The sequence below is a fragment of the Eubalaena glacialis genome, chromosome 4 (assembly GCF_028564815.1).
Source record: "Eubalaena glacialis isolate mEubGla1 chromosome 4, mEubGla1.1.hap2.+ XY, whole genome shotgun sequence".
Classification (NCBI taxonomy): domain Eukaryota; kingdom Metazoa; phylum Chordata; class Mammalia; order Artiodactyla; family Balaenidae; genus Eubalaena; species Eubalaena glacialis.
Genome location: NC_083719.1, coordinates 169,607,562 through 169,626,600, shown reverse-complemented (window position 1 = coordinate 169,626,600; position 19,039 = coordinate 169,607,562). Strand labels below are relative to the sequence as shown.

At 47.9% G+C, this 19,039-nt stretch overlaps 1 protein-coding gene across 1 annotated transcript; it reads left to right on the top strand.

Moving 5' to 3' along the window:
• Positions 1–685: 685 nt before the first annotated feature.
• On the top strand, positions 686–18,532 carry RNF187 (ring finger protein 187). The gene is made up of 6 exons (XM_061189015.1): positions 686–904; positions 1,869–2,059; positions 15,058–15,712; positions 17,061–17,153; positions 17,364–17,585; positions 18,200–18,532. Exons 1-6 carry the CDS (start codon positions 686–688, stop codon positions 18,200–18,202), a joined length of 1,383 nt encoding a protein of 460 aa, XP_061044998.1. The 3' UTR covers positions 18,203–18,532.
• Positions 18,533–19,039: the final 507 nt, after the last annotated feature.

Sequence of the window (19,039 nt, the reverse complement as noted above, 5' to 3'; positions counted from 1 at the left end):
TATTTCCCCCCCTCCCTCAATAGAATGCTGATTCTTTCCATATCGGAATTGTAACACTTGCTATATACAGAGCCTGCTGGGAGGGAGGGAGGAATCTGCCTGGAGACAGCACCCCGCAGGTACAGAAAAGACAACACGGAGGCTTATTGAAGAAGAGTTTTAATTCTTTAGGGTTGAGCGCTGCAGGAAAGTGAGTAGTTGAAATTACAGGGCGTGCCGTGGAGCTCTGCAGAGAAAAAGTAAACCTCACAGAATGCAAGATTGCGAAGAAGGAAAAGACGGTTTAGGCAGCCTTTGTCCTTCAGCACAGCTTCCAGCGGACACCCTGAGGACAAAAGCCATCCTCCTGCCACCACCGAGGGATGCCCCGCGTGGCAAAGGGCTGGGGATCCCAGTCTCCAATGCCTTGCCCTCCGATGCGCTGGCATCCAGGGCCCTTCCGGCCGCGCGCGCGCGCGCGCAGGACGCAAGATAGGCAGATGCTGGCCCGCATCCTGCGCAAGATAACTGAGTGGTCTTTTCCAAACACCCGTGTTGGCCAAATGACTTCTTTGCCCATTTTATTTCAGCAAATTAGAAAAGAGTAGGGCTGCAATCTAATCCCAGAGCCAGGTGTGAATGAAGGACAGGCGACCACAACTGCAGAAGTGAGAGAGGACCGCGAAACGAAACCTGAGAAGCAGCAATGGACGCACAGCTTGCAGACTATGTCATTTCCATCTCCGCGCCCACGCAGACACACAGACACACAGAGGCAGGGCACGCTCGCCCATCGGCTTCTGAGCTGCGACAGTCACACCCGGATAGACCGTGCGGACGCAGAAGGCGTCAGAGGCAAGGCTGGGGTCAGTGGGCACAGAAGGCACCCAAGCCCCCTCCCCACCGCCAGCTCGAAGCTGCACCGGTACATGGGCGGTTCTAATTGTTTGTTCTTCCAGGGGAATGTCACCCCTCCCCATGCATACACCGTGTTTTTCTCTTACTTCCTATTTAACTACATTAATTAAAAGATCTTAAGGGGTGTTGAAAGTGAATCTAGCAACTTCCAGCAGTATTGAGAAAATACAGAAAACACAGACGAGATTTTATGACAATAATTTTCTTTTTTTATTGATATATTTTATATTTTTGGTATTTTCAGGAGACCTAGTCGAAGGGAAGGTGACGGAAGGTGACTGGGGGATGGGTGGGCAGACGGCCTCACCCCTGACACACACAGGGAACATCCCAGGGCTGGTCTGGGTGGTTTTGTCCAGCCCCTCCCCCCCGACCCCTCCAGCCCCCGCCCAAAAGCAGCAGCATTTCTGTGTTACGAGCGTGTCAGGAAATCACGATAATATCCAAAGACAGGGGTGAAAACATTAAGGCACAAATGTGCAAAAAATACAAGAAATTCCAAACTCACACGCCAAATTGAAGGACGCCGCAGAGGTGGTGGAATAATAGAAAGCCTTGGAAAGCTCGAGGAGGCGCCTTAGCCAATAGGTTTGTCGTGAGGGGCGGGCAAGATTGAGTTTGAACCAATCCAGATGAGCCCTTTCAAATAAATACCGGAGGCCACCACTCTTTCCGATCCTGCGCGGGCAGTCCCCAGACTGTAGGCGGGAGCGGGTTCTTCAGGGAAGGTTCCCCTCCACCTCCACAACCCTACCCCCCCATCTGCGTCTTTGCACGGTGTGTGCCGCTTGCCATCCCTTTGCGTCCTGGCACTGCGGCACTCCTACGCCCTTGAGCTCCTCTATCTAGCACCCTTGAAATCCTGTGTTCGCGCGTCCCTGTATCCCGCACCCTTGCACTGCTGCAGCCCCTGAGCCCCAGCTCCCTCCCGCGCGCTACTCTTTCTGTGTCCGGGAAGCCGCGTCACGCAGGATCCCAGCGCCAGGACGGCCTGGGTGGGTGGGGGCTCTGCGGTCACCCTCCTGTGCACCATCGCCGCCCGTCGCGTCTGGGTCATGCCCAAGGACCCTCATGGCGCGCGCCGCATCCGGGTCCTTGGGCGTGAAATGGAGCCGCTAGCAACGCGACTGGCTGTTCTGAGGCCACCCGCGCGCGGTGTCAAGTGACTTGTGGGGGTTTTCCGAGTGCCCTTGGCTCTCCTTTCGTTGTCTTGGCGGGGAGGGGGGCGGTCCAGAATTTTGGGAGGGACGGAGCTTTTCCCACACTTTAGGAGGCGAAGAGCTGGGGGGTGGGGAGCGGAGCTGGGATGATGGCTTCGAGTTTGGAACTCTTCAATCACAGGCCTGGATATGGTAATGAGCTCACCACCAGGTCTCCCTTAGAGAATCCTTCGAGTCAGGACCCGAGACCCCAGGCTCATCTTCCTTTGGTGTTGTCTGCAGCCTTAGATTCTGTGTACAGCATCCTTCCCAGAGTCCTATGCTGGAACACCAAATAAGTCCTCATACCTCAGCGCAAACTCTCTTTTCTAGAGAAGCAATAACCTGTAATATTTTCCAATGTGGAATGGGCTCGAAAAATGATTTTCCAGGCAGGCTGGGAGTACAGTGTCCAGTGGCTGTGTTGGGTGGTGCCTTTGGTTGGCTATTTTAAACTCCTGTTCCAGGTACCCACACCTGCATGGGTTTATCAAAGGGCATATGCTACTACCTGCCTGTCCCCCTGCTTCTCATTCCACTTCCCTTCCCCATGTAGAGTAACCGCTTTCCATGAATTCTTCCTTATTAGTTATACAGGTATTGTTTTTGTGTAATTGTTTCACAATATGTGATTCTGATATGCATAGATTTACCTAGTCTTTCTTAAGGCCTCCCTTCAGATTTTCTGGGAAAGCTCTAAGTCTTTTCCATGAGTGCATAACTCCTGGCTGCCCAGCATACATTCTATTGAACTCAACCTTTGCCCTGTAGATTGATATTCACTTTATTTACGTGGTTTTGTTTCTCCACAACCAAGAATTGGTTTTGCCTTAGAAGTAAGCAGTTTTAATGCTTTTTGCAACTTCCTCAGATTCTAGAAAGGGACTGGGTGCTGTTGCTCCTGGAAAAATGGCAGATAAACTTACTCTTAGCCTCCCTTACAAGCCGGCATCTGAGCATTGGGATATTACGGAACCTGGTCACATTCCCCTTCTGTGTAAGCCCTGGTTCTGCACACAGCCACTGATGTCCACCCATAATTAGGAACTTGTCTCCCAGCCATACCCACTGCTGCCTCTTGCTCTTGGCTTTGTCTCACTTTTAAAATACAGCCAATTTAAAAAATTATTACTGTTGTTATTCAGGTATGGTGAGGCCAACAGATCAAGACATGACTGCCATTGAAAAGATAGCTGTTATACTCACAGTTCCCAAGAGGAGGGGCACAACACACCTCACAGGGCCACACTGAGAAACACCAAGGTCTGCTAGGAAGCCGGGGGAGCGAGAGGAAAACTTGAGCAAGACCCTTGTTTTTTCTACAGGAAAGACAAGATAAGGTGGGGCAAGCAGACTCAGGATTGTCTGGTTTGAGTAATTTCAGCTGGCTCTGGGGCATAGGGCCTGTCCCTAGTTGTGTGGTACCTGCCCCGGGGTGATGAGGGCAGGTGGACAGTGGCCTGCCCATGAATGTGAGAGGAGATGCTTAGGGTGTGGGTTATGGATTGGTGAGCTCACATATGAAAGGCGTGGTGCTCCTTGGTGAATTGTTTCTGATCTCTAGGAAACATTCCCTTCAGTGCCCTATCATTCATCCCCTTCAGAGCCCTGGGAAAGAAACTCCTATTTGCTTGGGTTGGGATGATGGAATAACTTTATATGAGTTGTATATTGTTACTCAAGCCCCTAGAAATATTCTTAATATTGCTTTAAGCTTAGAAATACCATTGGGATATTTGGATTTTTTAGGATATTGAATTATTTAAAAGTTTTGACTAAAATATCTAAAAAAGCACTATATTTGCAATTAAAACATTAAATTGAGTCATTAGTTTTGACATGATTTTTGAGTTGAAAAAGTTAAAACATTGTCCAAAGTTTGTTTTTAATACTGGAGCATTAAAAGAAACTTAACATTTTCTATCTGTAAGTTTAATCATTAATTTTACAAAAGTTATTCCCTTCTCCTGGAGGGTGGAGGTTGCAGCGAGCACGTTCTCCAGGAGCATCCTGGCAGTGATATAGGTTCTGGCCCTGGCTCCTGGGTATGGATAGTGGTCTCTCCTCACCTGGGTTATCTCCTGGAGTTGTGAGGTCATCTCCAAGCCCGTCAACTCCCCAGCCTAGCAGGTGACTTCGTAGGCCTTCCACTGTTCTCTTACTCATCTCCTCTCTTTCTTCCCTTGGCCTCCTGGCTAATATGTGGCTCCGTGTGGTCAGGGCTTGCTCAGAATTTACTGCCTTTCTCTGGCTGGTGCTGGTCCCAGCCCCGAACAGGAGGTTTGATCGCTCAGGCCCTTTCCCTGGTCATGGCGACAATCTCAGTGACCAGCATGACACCAACTCTAAGCGTTGGTTGAGGCATTTGGAAGAGAGGGACTCTTGTTTACAAAAGGATTCTGACTCCAATTCCAATGTGGGGTGGGATTGGTTCTCCATACCACCAAGCAATTCTGCAACACCAGCTGGGTGTCTTACAATTCAACTCAATTCTGACACCGTCTACCTGGAGATAGCATCAGATCCCACAGGTTAAGGGCTCAGTCCTACGAGACTGCCCCCCACCACACACACTTCAGATGCCAGTGACAAGTCCAGTTGTCTTCTGTGCTTCTGTCCCACCAAATCAGAGGTTCCCATGACCCCCTCCTTGGGTTTGATTAATTTGCTAGAGCAGCTCACAGAACGCAGGGAAGCATTTCACTTCCTAGATTACTGGTTTATTATTAGAGGACGTAACTCAGGAACAGCCAGGTGGAAGAGATGCACAGGGCAAGGCCTGGGGAAAGGGCTCCAGCTTCCATGCCCTCTCTGCTTGTGCCACTCTCCCCAAATTTCTACCAACCCAGAAGCTCCCTGGAAACAGTCATTCTGGGTGTTTTGGAGCCTCCATTACATAGGCATAATTGATTAAATTATTGGACATTGGCAGCTGATTCAATCTCCAGCCCCTCTTCACTCCCTGGAGATCAGGGGGTGGTACTGAAAGTTCCAACCCCTTGATTACATGATTGGTTCCCCTGGCAACCAGCTCCCATCCTTAGGGCCTTTCCAAAAGTCACCTCATTAACAGAGCAAATGACACCTTTATTGCTTTTATTATAGGAAATTCCAGTGGTTTCAGGAGCTCTGTACCAGAAGGAGGAAGACCAAATATATATTTCTTATTATAGATCACAATAGCACAGTTTTCTAGGCTCAGATTGCTTTTAGTAGAAGCTGAAGGCTGCCAATAGGAGACACCTGCCTGGGGATTCCACCAGAAGGAAGAGCTTGGAGAGAAGACGTGACATATATCCTGAAGACATTCGGCCATTAGAGCTCTGCTGGACGAGAGCTGGATGGCACAACACCCTTTCAGGAGTGCTGTGGTGTGAATAGCACTCCCCACCAAAATTCATGTTGAAATCCCAGGGTGATGGTGTTAGAAGGTGGGGCCTTTGGGAGGTAATTAGGTCGTGAGGGTGGTGCCCTCAGGAATGGGATTAGTGCCCTCATAAAAGAGAGCTCCCTTGCCCCTTCTGTCATCTGAGGACACAGTGAGAAGTCATGCATCAATGAATCAGGAAGTGGGCTCTCTCCAGAACCCAAATTTGCCAGCACCTTGACACTGAACTCCCAGCCTCCAGAATTATGAGAAATAAGTGTCTGTTGCTTTTAATCCACCCAGTCTATAGTATGATAGCAACCCGAGTGGACCGAGATGAGGAGCCAAGGAATGTACCTCCTCCATTTTCAGTTCTATGGTTCAAATTAGTTTCTGTCACTTTTGGTCCTGATGCATCAAGATGAAATGGATTTCACTTCCTAGAAAATCTACTTGTGCCATTTTATTAAAGTATTACACTGGTATTTACTTGAGGTGATGCAAACTGGCCCATTTTTTTTCATCCTAGATTTGAGAATGCCATGAGATAAGGCAGTAGTCATTCATTTGACTTATTTTAGTTAAGCAAGAACAGGCTTGAACAATGCAATTGAGATTTTTAAAAATCCAGGAAGAAATTTCAAATTTTATTTATTTATTTTATTTTGGTAAAAAACACATGAAATTACCCTCTCAAAAGATTTTGTATATAGTACAATATTCAATTATTATTTATATTTTGCTATTTGTTCAATGATTGAGTTACTAATCATACTTCACAGCTCAAGGCTCATTACCATCATTGGTCTGTGTAACGATCATCTCTTGTTTATTTACATATATTCCCAAATATCTTCCCTGTTATGCCCATTTTCCTTGCTTGCCTGCTTTCCACTGCACTTTTTACAAAAGTCTAATGAAGTACTGGAAATATTTTGAAGGTGTGGTATTGTGATGTGTAATAAGAAATATAGATTTGGTCTTTCTCCCTATTCGTAGCACAGAGCTCCTAAAACCCCTGGAATTTCCTAAGTGATGAGAATCATAAAGGTATCTTGATATTCAAAATGAACCTCTGTCGACGACACCAGACTTTGTGTTAATGAGGTGACTTTTGGAAAGTCCTTGAGGATGGGGCAGGTTGCCAGGGGAGCCAACCTAGTGAGACGGGGTTGGAAGTTTCAGTCCCACCCTGACCTCCCAGGAGGGGAGAGGGGCTAGAGGTTGAATCCATTATCAATGGCCAATGATTTAATCAATCATGACTATGTAACGAAGCCTCCATAAAAACTCAAAAGGATGGGGTTTGGAGAGCTTCCAGGTCAGTGAACACCTGGAGATTTGGAGAGAGTGGTGTGCCCAGAGAGGGCATGAAAGCTCTGCACCCTTTCCCCATATCTTGCCCTATTCACCTCTTCCACCTGGCTGTTCCCAAGTTATATGCTTTTATGATAAACCAGTAATGTAGTAGGTAAAATGTTTCTCTGTATTCTGTGAGCCACTCTAGGAAATTAATGGAACCCAAGGAGGAGGGTATGGAAACCTCTGATCTACAGTCGGTGGCTCGGAAGCATAGGTGACAACCTGGACTTGGGGAGGAACTAAATGTTCTTGACTTTGTTTTATGGCTAAACTATTATTTTGTCTTGCTTAACTGTTTTCCTTTGTTTCTGCATTTTCTCATTTCTCTGATTAAATTTGTTCTTTGAAACTCGGGGGAGGCCTAGGAGGCTAAAGCATTTTTTACAAACAAGAGGCAGGGGACACAGGGGTCAGCTGGTGTCTGTCTCTGGGAAGGCCCCGCAGAGTCCTGCTGGGTTTCCTAAATAGAGTTTGGAGACCAGAAGAGGGAGCTCTCATGTGCTGCAATGACAGCAGAGCCCAACAGGAAGAAGAAAGAATGCTCCTCTTTTCTGGCAAGGACTCAGCCAATGAAGACAAGGACTCTTTGTTTACTGTGGCCCTCCCAACTTTCTTTTCCTCTCTATAAAAGTGTTCTCCTTCCCTTGCCATGTGGGGATTTGCATGAGGCTCACCATGGTTGCAGACCCCAAGTTGCAATTCTCTGCTGATCCCGAATAAACTCATCTTTGCTGGAGAAATACTAACAGTCTATTTGTTTCAGGTTAACAGACTTCAACCCTTCTTTTCATCTTTTTGCTGGACTCAATTCAATCCATAACAAATGGTTAGTTCCTCTCCCCAGCCTCCATCCCCATAAATGAGTTTAAAGAAACATTTCCTTTAAGTATGGCTTATTTGGGTCCCACGCATTTCGATGTAGTAATTTCAATATAAATGATTTATAGGTATTTCTGATATATCTCATTTTCTATCATGTTTATATCTTAGGATCTAAAAAAAGTATAATTTGAGGTAAAAATGATCATAAATGACAAAGATGGACATTACATTCTGATACAGTGAACACTAGATCAAGTAAACATAATCATCTTAAGCATAAATGCACTTCATATCACTTCAAAATACCAGCTAATTGCAATCCATGTGGAAATGGGTAAATCACCATTGTCACAGATTTTTAACGCCTATCACACACAGACACTGAGAAATCAAATACAAACTAAGCAGGGATATATTTTTTTAAATTAATTAATTAATTTATTTTTTGGCTGTGTTGGGTATTCGTTGCTGCATGCGGGCTTTCTCTAGTTGCGGCAGGCGGGGGCTGATCTTCATTGCGATGCGTGGGCTTCTCATTGCGGTGGCTTCTCTTGTTGCAGAGCATGGGCTCTAGGCACGCGGGCTCAGTAGTTGTGGCTCACGGGCTCTAGAGCGCCGGCTCAGTAGTTGTGGCGTATGGGTCTAGTTGCTCTGCAGTATGTGGGATCTTCCTGGACCAGGGCTCGAACCCGCGTCCCCTGCATTGGCAGGTGGATTTTTAACCACTGCGCCATCAGGGAAGCCCACTAAGCAGTGATATTGAAGAGCTCAATAATACAATTAATAACCTCAAGATTTTGGAACTATAACCAGCAAGCAGAGGACCCACTTTCCTTTTGAGCACACAGGGACCATTTGCAAAAATAACCCATCCATTCAGTCATAAGAGGAGAGCTCATTAAATTCCAAACTGTCGTGTTCTACATCTGTAGTGTAGTAAAGTATAAATTATTAACCAAATTGTAGTTACAAATTCTGTATATTTGGAAACTAAATAATGTATAGCTAGATAATATTTGGGTTAAAAAAGAGATCATATGGGGAATTAAAAATATTCAGATCCTAATAAAAAGAAATACCACCTAAAAGAATATATGTGATAGAACTTAGCTGTACTTAAGAGTGGATACAGCTTTAAATGTATCAGGAATAAATACAGGTTTAGAAACAAGTTTTCAAGCATATTATTATGAAAACATAGAAAAGTCTGGAAAATTATTCTCACAGATAATACCATAATTGCAATTTATATTTGCCACTCACCTTTTTTCTTTCAATACGTTTAATTTGTTGGAAACCAACAAATACCCCACCCTGATTTTTTTCCCTCTTCAGTTCTAAAATGAGACAATAATTTTCTTTGAAGCAGAAAAATACAAATGAAAATATGAAAGAGTCCTTATTTAAGGCAGTCTGGTAGTTTTGTGGAGGTACCACCCTGACGTGTGTGGCTTTCAGCCTCTTTATGTCAGACATGGGATGGACTGAACCATCCTGAACACCAATCTCAGCTTTAACACTCCGTGATTCTTTTTTTTTTTTTTTTTTCATTAGAAAATGGAAAATTTGGAGGAATATCATTCCAAATCTGACACCAATTCTGATGTTTGTGTTTTTCTCACAGGCAGTTAACTCAATTCTGTCACTACCTAACTGGTAATAGCATCAAGTCTCACAGGTTAAGGGCTCAGTTCTACAAGCCTGTCCCCAAATCAGACTCCAATTGAAAGTTCAGGTTGTTACCTGTGCTATTGACTGACCCCACTATAGATCAGAGGTTTCCTTGACTTCCTCCTTGGGTTTGATTACTTTGCTAGAGCAGTTCACAGAACTCTGAGAAACATATTACTTACTAATCACCAGTTTATCATAAAAGGATATAACTTGGGAACAGCCAGGTAGAAGAGATGCACAGGGTAAGGTATGGGGAAAGGGCACAGAGCTTCCATGCCCTCTCTGGGCATGCCACTCTCTCCAAATCTCCAGGTGTTCATCGACCTGGAAGCTCTCCAAACCCCATCCTTCTGGGTTTTTATGGAAGGTGGGACTAAAACTTCCAACCCTCTCTTACTAGATTGGTTCCCCTGGCAACCTGCCCCCATCCTCAAGAACTTTCCAAAAGTTACCTCATTAACACAAACCCTGATGTTACTGACAGAGGTTCGTTTTGAAAATCAAGACAACTTTATGATTCTCATCACTTAGGAAATTCCCAGGGTTTTAGGAGCTCTGTGCTAGGAATAGGGAGGAAGGCCAAATATATATTTCTTATTATACATCACAATATCATAACCATAACGACTTCAAATTTGCCTCCTAGTAAGTTGTATTTCTTAGTCCTATTTCTGTCTTTTCTGAGAAATAAAAATTGCTTTCTATTCCTTTTCCACATGCCGGACATGAAATTTCCACAGAGTTCTATCTTCTTAATCTCAACACCCTCAGCTCTTCAATCATTTCTCCTACACACGTAGTTGAAGATCTCTTTACCATCCCCTTTTGTTTGGTTTGTGAAAACAGAACTTAAAATAGGGCAACTCGAAATGCAATAAAACACACATCAAATCATTAGGTTGATGTGCGATTACGACTTCCTGTAATGAAAACTTAAGAGAAAAACTTTTCTCTCTTCTCATCTTAGTTTCATTGGCTGAGGCCCCATAAATTAGCCTGACAAAAAAAAAAAAACCATCAGATCAACAAGAGAAAAATAGTTTATTAATGCATGTGGTGCACGTCACACGGGAGAAATCTCAGTGATGAGTAACTCAAAGGGATGGTTAGAGCTTGGGCTTATATAACATCTTAACAAATAAATCTGTAGAGAAGTGACAAGAGAAAGGAAAAGGGTTTTAGGCTTCCAGGGGTGTCAAGCTATGGGACGGTAAATATTTGGGGGGAAACCAATGGAAGACAAGTGTCATTAGTGCAGGTCCATCTTGGCCCTGACTTTCCATCATCTTCACAGCCAGAAGACTTCCCCAGAGAGGGCATTTATGGCAGCTTTCATTTTTCAGAAGTTTCTGCTTTTAGTCAGTTAAGGAAACTCTGGGAAGGCATCTTTCTGCAACTGTTGATCCTCATTTGCCTCCAGCTCAAAATAATCTTTATGCCAAAGTGACACATTTTGGGGTGGTATATTCTGCTACCCTTAGAATCCTTTAATTCTCTTCTAGTGGTCTATTTTTTTGTTACCTTAAAAAAAAAAAACTACTTTGTCACACTTGTAGAAAATATTCAGATTTTTTCATTGTTACTAATTTAATCTCAAAACTTTATACTAATCTATTTAAAATACAATATTGAGAAATATGGAATATGGTTCAGAATCAGCAAAACTGGGAATTCTGCTCTTTCATGGTGAGGCATTCTCTTATTTAGTTTTGTTTTTGTTTTTTTTTTAAATAAAGCTTTGGGTTTTTTTGTTTTTTAAATTAATTTATTTATTTATTAATTTATTTATTTTCGGCTGCGTTGGGTCTTCGTTGCTGCATGCAGGCTTTCTCTAGTTGCAGCAAGCGGGGGCTACTCTTCATTGCAGAGCATGGGCTCTAGGCGTGTGGGCTTCAGTAGTTGTGGCACAGGGGCTCGGTAGTTGTGGCTCGTGGGCTCTAGAGCACAGGCCCAGTAGTTGTGGTGCACAGCCTTAGTTGCTCCGTGGCACGTGGGATCTTCCTGGACCAGGGATTGAACCCATGTCCGCTGCATTGGCAGGTGGATTCTTAACCACTGCGCCACCAGGGAAGTCCCTTATTTAGTTCTTTGATGTCTTTGATGTCAGCATCAAGATGCTCAGAGCCTGCCAAGTGTCCTACTTTATCAGTGGTATTTATGAAATGTTATTCTGAGCAATAATTCAGACCATCATCCACTCTTATTCTGCCTCTGACCTGAAAGTGGGAGTCTTAAGTTCTCTGGATGGTTCAAGAAGCAGATGAGGGAGAGAATGTACATCTCTTCTTTGCCCTCTCTTCTCCCATTCCTTGTCTCTCATCTGTAGGGTACAAAGGAAGCTGGAGGGAAAATGCCAGTTTGAGTCTGTCTTGGGAAATGGGAATTCTGCACAACACAATTTTGATTCTGCTGGTCTTAATGAAGGATAGTGTGATACTGTGATGAGACCCTCTGGTCTATAGACATTTGTGATACTATAGTATCACAGGTGATGCTTGGATTTGTGATTGGCAACTGAAGTTGCAGGGGGGCAGTCCTGTGGCACTGAGCCCTTAACCTGTGGGGTTTGATGCTATCTCCAGGAGTGTCAAAATTAAGTTAAATTGTAAACACAGAGAATTGCCTGGTGTGGGGAAAAATCCACACATTGGAGTTGGGAGCAGGTCATGGATGGGTTCTAACAATATTTGCCATTCCTCATTTCCAAAAATCTTTCATGCACACATCTTCAAATTGATGGCTACTATAATTTGCTGAGTCATTCCCCTATTATTGGACTTTAAGCTTCCCCCCCCCTCTCAAATAGGGATATGACAAACATTTCTCCAAACCAAACCAAATGATGATTTATTTCCACTTTGGGTTATTTTTATAGAACATATTTTGAGAAAAGGAATTCCAAAGGTTATGAAAAATCTGAAGATCCTTAACACATACTGCTACATTGTCTCCCAGAAGCAATATCTGCAAAATCAGGGTTTTTTTGGTTGAAACCCAGCAGGAGGGACCTCCCAGGTACAAAAGCCCCTCCATATCCCCCATTTCTTGTTTGTAGAAAAAGGCATTAGTGTCCTAGGCCTTCCCTGAGTTTGGAGGAGCAGACTCAGGCTCTAATTAGGGAAGTGATGGAATGCAGAAACAAAGGAAAAGCATTAAGCAAGAGAGCTTGAAAAATAGTTCAGCAATAAAACAGAGTCCTATTTCCTCCTCAAGGGACATAATAATAATCTGATGCAAATCCTTGAGTTGTTCTGCAGAAACTAAGACCCCCACTCAGGTGGAGGACGGTGACTACATGCTGACAAGCAGGTAGACCCAAGACTGGTTGGAACCAGATGTTTAGGATTCCTGAAACATCACCTTGTTATCTCATCACCAGCCAGCCAGAAGAAAGTCCACCAGCTGCTTACCCCAAATGCTGCCTTTAAAAACCTTTCCCTAAAATCCATTGGGGAGTTTGGGCTTTTTGAGCATGAGCTGCCCATTCTCCTTGCTTGGCACCCTGCATACTTTCCTTCACCACAACTCAGTGTCAGTAGACTGATTGGCTTTGCTGCGACATGGATGAGTGGACCCAAGTTTGGTTTAGTAACAGGGTCTGCCAACTTAATAGTGAAAAAAAAAAGTCTCACTTTATGTTTCTATTTCTTGGTAACTGGTTAGAGTGTATATTTTTTCTCATGTCTATTCAGCATTTGCGTTTTCTCTGTGAGCTGACAAATTCCATGGGGGCAGTTGTACTTTTCTGTTCCAAATTTTATGAACTCTTTGTATATTTGTGGCTGACATTTTCCTAGTTTGGTTATTTGCCTTTAATGGTTGTGCCAGATTATTTTTCACACTCACTGGATTATCATGGCCTTTGGTCATTGATTTTTTTTTTTTCCCCACTTTTCTCTCCACTGTGTTCCTAGTCTACCCAACAAATCAGCTAGGCTCGGTCTGAAGTGCTTTTCTCCTTCTAACCATTGCTCCACAGAACTAACCTCAGTTTGCCAGTCACACTTCCAACTGCCCATTTAGTGCATTTTCAAGTCTATGCCAATGTAAACAAAGAGAATAAAGAGTGTCACTCATCACCCTGCTATAGAAAGAGGTAAGTTGCAACCCACTACAGTTGCCCACTGACAGTGTGCCCTGAGGGGAATTCAAGATGGGGGAAAAAATGATGAAACATTCTGCACTTTGGATTTACCAGGCCCCCAGACAGTTAAAATGCATAGCTAAGGAATAATTTCAATGACCCCATATTCTTGCATCTTCCCATAGATAGAAAAACACTAAAATCAGTAACTTGAGATATCTGTTCCTTGTGATTAGCAGTAATCTTTTATCAAGATGTATGCTTGACTACAAGTATTTCCCAGCCAAAACAATTCTTATATATACTGGCTCCTCCACGACCTCTTTGGACCAGTCCCTTCAGAGGTAAGGAGAGGCTGTGTGGATAAAGACAACCAGCTTGCCTTATCAGTAAACAAAGGATGTTGTGACACCACAGCCACCCCAACTGTGCACCCTGAAGGGATTCAGAAAGGAGAAAAACAGGGTACTGGCCCTAGATAGTTAAGGTCCCTATCAAAGGAATGATTCCAATAAACCCAGACTATTGCATCTTCCCATACATAAAAAAAAAACACTAAATTCATTAATTTAAGCTGTCTGGTTTTCTTTAACAGTAATCTTTTGTTGTTCCAAACCTGGTTTTTGTTGCCAAAACTCCTATATACCTGGCTCCTGAGAGGCTCTCTTCCTTGCTTAGGTCCTTAGCAAGTCTGCCAAATAAAATGTAACTCTCAAAGTTTAGGTTGCGCATTTTCTTCAGTCAACAGCTATTTCCTGGCTACAGGCCTCAGTAAGGTCCCTGAATAAAACTTAACTTTTACGTGTTTTTTGTTAAGTCAACATCAGATTTAAAAAAAAACAAAAAACCCCCCACAAAACCAAAGAGCAATACCTAGGAAGATTTTGCACTTATGCGGAATAACAGATTCACTTTTAAAAAATTTAAAATTGCATTTTTTTTTAAAACCACGTGCTTGGTTGTTTAAAACAACAAAAACAAAAACAAACCACCAGACCGCTCCTTCCCTAAACCTTTGTTTGTCTTTTCTAAAGAAATGCTAACGAATTTCCTGGTACGGGCCTGGAGACTGGTAGCCCTGGGTCTTATCACAAGTCTTCACTCTAAATCAATGAGTTTCCTCGCCGCTGGATTCCCCGTGCCTGAGGCTCAGGGGCGAACTGGGGACCTAAAGCTTGGGCTCCAGGTCGGACGTTGGCCACCCACGTGGGGTGGCCCTCACAGGACGTGTTCCTCTGAGAGTCCACGCCGGACCTACGCACGCGGGGAAGACCCACGCGGCTCGGTGCATGCAGAACGATTTCACGTGGGATGGTGCACACGAGAGGTCCCACGCAGGCCGTATTCCAGCCCAGTCCCCACCCCGCGTGGGCGTTGCGCCCCGGAGGAGGTGCTTGCAGCTCAGGTCCTAGCAGCTTACAAAAAAGATGTTTAAAATGGACTCTTCAAATAAAACTGTTTCCCATTCTCACACGAGTCATTTATGGGAGAATTGACAATCCCTGTAAGATTTCAGCGTGAAAGGACGTGGGTCGGCCCGCGGGTGGGAGACTGAAACGCGCCACTGTTAGCTGGGAGGGAGTGGAGTGTACACCGCTGCCAGGACGCAGGCGGAGTGTAGCGGCCTGTCAGGACCCGGGAGGCTGAAGTAGACCGCTGCCAGGACCCTGCGTGGTGGAGCACACCCCTGCCAGGACCCTGCGCCGGGCGCCCAGCCATTCCAGTCGCCATTCTTGTCCTTCGTCCCTGCTCTCCATCCCCGTCCGCGCATCCCCGTCCTCGGCTCTCCGGCCGCGCTTTTCCTGCGTCCCGGTCCCCGGCATTCTCCCGTGTCTCCGGCCTCGCCAGCCCAGCCACCTGTGCTCCCCGGTCCGCGTCCCTGTCTGCGCCCTCCTCGAGGGCCCCGCCGCCGCCGCCCTGGCGCTTCCCCCGGGCCCAGCCGAGGCCGCCTGCGCCCTGTGCCAGCGCGCGCCCCGCGAGCCGGTGCGCGCTGACTGCGGCCATCGCTTCTGCCGGGCGTGCGTGGTGCGATTCTGGGCGGAGGAGGACGGGCCCTTCCCGTGTCCCGAGTGCGCCGACGACTGCTGGCAGCGCGCTGTGGAGCCCGGCCGCCCGCCGCTCAGCCGCCGCCTGCTGGCGCTCGAGGAGGCTGCCGCAGCGCCCGCGCGCGACGGCCCGGCCTCTGAGGCGGCGCTGCAGCTGCTGTGCCGAGCCGACGGGGGCCCGCTGTGCGCCGCTTGCCGCATGGCCGCGGGGCCCGAGCCGCCCGAGTGGGAGCCCCGCTGGAGGAAGGCGCTGCGCGGCAAGGTGCGCGCGGGCGGCGTCCCATGCGCTGCCCTTCCCCGGAGGGTGCCCTGACCCACTTCCCATCCCCAGACTGCGCCCTGTTCCCCCTCCGTATTATCCGGTTGGCGCCCTGGTCCCCAATCTCCATCTTTTGGACGGTGCTCTGACAGCCCCCCCCCCTCCACCATACCCCAGTTGTTGCCCTGTCCCTTTTGCTTTCTCTGTACGGTGCCCAGTACCCTTTCTCGCATCCCTGGACGGTGCCTTGTTCCCCAATTCCCTACCCCCAGAGGTTGCTCCCTCTCCACTCCCCTACCTTCGGAAGGTATCCAGTCCCCCTTTCCCCATCCTTGGACAGTACCCTTTCTCCCCATCGTCCCCCGCTTCCCCCCAGGATGCCCCTGCCGCCTTCTCAGTGTTTTACTGCCCTGCCCCACCCCCCATGGGCAGACAGTCCTGCTGTGGGCCCCGCCCCCATGCCTTGTCCTTTCTGTGTTACTGCCCTGCCCCTGGCATGACGTCACGCTATGGTAGCCCTGCCCCCACGAGCAAAGTCCCTTCATAGGGGACGGGACCTGAGGCTATCGGCCCCTCTGGGGTCCTCTGCACCCCGCTCCCATTCCGTCTTCTCCCGAGTCCCTTAACCTACTTTGTTCTGGAACCTTTTCCACTGTGCTTTCAGCCGTTACATGTGGCACTTGATTCTGGGTCGGAACCCGCCATCGGAGAGTCTGGTCACAGCTGGTGTCTGGGGATGTGTGTGTGGGGCTCAACTTTATTTCTTAGAGAATAAAGACAGCCAGGCCCCGGGAGTGGAAACAGTGTGGTCCCTGCCCACCAGAGGAGAGAGAGTAGCACGTTTGAGGGTACATGTATCAGGACCCCAGGGTCCTGGGGTCTCCTGGGTAAACAGTGGAGTGTAGCATCCAGGGTCTTGCTTGGGGCTAGAGCATGTGGCCAGGGGACTGGAGTTGGTCCTCCTGGTGAAGGACCCCACCTATCCAGTCAGTGCATGGAGCTGGGCAGGCCCTGGGTGTGGCCATCCTCACCCCAAAGGGACCACCCTCCATCCCTGCGCTGGGGAGAGTAACACTAGGGACCCCAATGGATGGTCTTGTGTACAGTTACCCTGTTGGATTCTTAGCACAAATATTTCTCTCAGACTGGAGAGAGCATAGTGGGTCACTAAGACTCCCCTCTCTGGTGCCTGCAGGGTTTTGAGGTGTCTGGTGGGCCAAGACCATGAACTGAGGCCTCTGGACCGTCGGACAGGGGATTCTGGTGGTGCAGTGTCCCTCTGGACTGGGCTTAGCTGGGCCCTAGACCTTCAGAAGTGGCCACACACCCCATAACCAGCATCTCTTTCCAGGAGAACAAGGGATCTGTGGAGATCATGAGGAAAGATCTGAACGATGCTCGGGACCTGCATGGCCAGGCTGAGTCCGCTGCTGCTGTGTGGAAGGCAAGTGGGGTGGGGTTGGAGTCCATGTGAACAAGGAAACGTGGCTGTGCACCCTGACCCTATTTGGCAGGGCCTTGGACCACAGCTGAGCACTGTACAGTCAGACGGTCAGGGGACTCTCCTCCCCTGAGGTGGTCGGTGGTGGGGCAGGGGGTCTCGGGGTAGCCCGAGGACACGGGTATCCCTCCCTGCCACCCACCCATCCTGTAGGGACATGTGATGGACCGGAGGAAGAAGGCCCTGACTGACTACAAGAAGCTTCGGGCCTTCTTTGCCGAGGAGGAGGGGCGCTTCCTGCAGGAAGCAGAGAAAGAGGAAGGGTCCCTGGACGACGAGGACGAGGACCCAGCGGAGAGGTTCAGGTCCCTGCTGCAGGCTGTGTCGGAGCTGGAGAGGAGGCACCGCAACCTGGGCCTCAGTATGCTGCTCCAGGTGGGCACCCTGTCCTGGTGGCCAGGGGAGTGCAGAGGGGGCACAGATTCAAGAATTAGCAAGGTGGTAGCTTACCAAGAGAGAAGCCTTAAGACCGCTGCCTGGCTTCCATTTGGGGCTGAATTTCAGGAATGAGTAATCCAGGAGACTCTCCAGCTTCCATGTGGGAAGGAACATATGCAGAGAGGGGAGACTTGCATCCCAATATTGAAGCACTGGGCCCCTGCCCTGTTCTGGGGCTCTACAGGTAGGAGCTGGCTGTGAGGTCAGGAGAGGCAGGGATCCTGGCGAGGATGGTGGTTGCCATGCCCTCATCCTGAATGTCCTCCTTTACACTGTGCCCTGAGGCTTTGCCTAAACCTGGAGATTCTGGGCTCTTTGCAACCCTGAGTCTGAGCCAGGAGCCAGGAGCCAGGAGCCAGGAGCCAGCAGCCTCTGTCTTCCCTCCTCTGAGCTGAGAGGTGTCATTTCACTTCTGGCAATACTGGTTAATCAGCTCCAAGTGGGTGGTGATTGTGGGTGAGGAGACGTGTGGGTCTGGTGGGGCTGGGTTCTCCAGTCACCTGGCTTCCAGGATAGAAGCTCCTTCACTCCTTCCCTCTCTTCCCATGCAGTGATGTGCTGCTTGCCCAGGCACCGGGCAGAGGAAGCTCGTTCCATCCCTGGCCTGAAGCAGCTCCTCCATCCGCCTCCTTCTGGACCCCCCTGTCATCCTTCAAGACAACCCCAACCCTGAGTGTCTTCTCCTAGGTGTAGATGTGGGCTGCGAACTCTAAGTGCCCACCTTGAGTTGCTGAAGACAGTGCTCCTCAGAAGAGTGTTTGTGTTCCCTTTTCCTTTAGGTGTTCATGTTTCTAGGCTATAAACATTTCACTGTAGAGATCTGTATTGGGGGTAAGTTAACCTAAGTGTATCCCAGCTCCATAAAGTTCTTTTCGCTGCCCCAAGTCTCGTCAGATTTGCCGGGGTCTCCATGAGCTGTGGTCGTCACCTCCAGGAGGCCTGGGCTGTCCAGACCTGACACCTGCCCCATTTAAATGCAGCCTGTAACGGGGCTGCTCCACCGGACATGCACACCTAGGCCCACAGACCCCCACCCATGCATTGGGCATAGCAGTTAAGGTTAAATCTGGGGTGAGTGTCAAGGGAAAGGAATGTTCAGGGTGCCTGGGTGGGGAGGGTGGGCTGATTAGACCTGTCACCTCTGCTTGCGGTCCTCCAACAGCGTATGTTGCACAAACCTACATCTACAGCTTGAGGTCTATCCACAGAAACATGAGAACCTTGAGGTCTTCATGGAGTCTGTGTGTCAGGGGCAGTGCAGACCCTTGCTGGCCATATCCTCCAGGCTCTGTCCCTGCTCTGCCTCCGAGGGTGTCTACTCAGCTGGCTCTCATTTCTCTTCTCCATCTTCCATCCCTTGGATGCCAGTGGTTTCCCAGGAACCTGCCTTA

Bases quoted from the DNA above. Each gene is read 5' to 3' on its own strand.
- RNF187 (XM_061189015.1), top strand. From the start codon at position 686: ATGGACGCACAGCTTGCAGACTATGTCATTTCCATCTCCGCGCCCACG. The intron at 905-1,868 runs GTACATGGGCGG...CGCGTCACGCAG, and splicing joins GCCAGCTCGAAGCTGCACCG to GATCCCAGCGCCAGGACGGC. The intron at 15,713-17,060 runs GTGCGCGCGGGC...ATCTCTTTCCAG, and splicing joins GGAAGGCGCTGCGCGGCAAG to GAGAACAAGGGATCTGTGGA.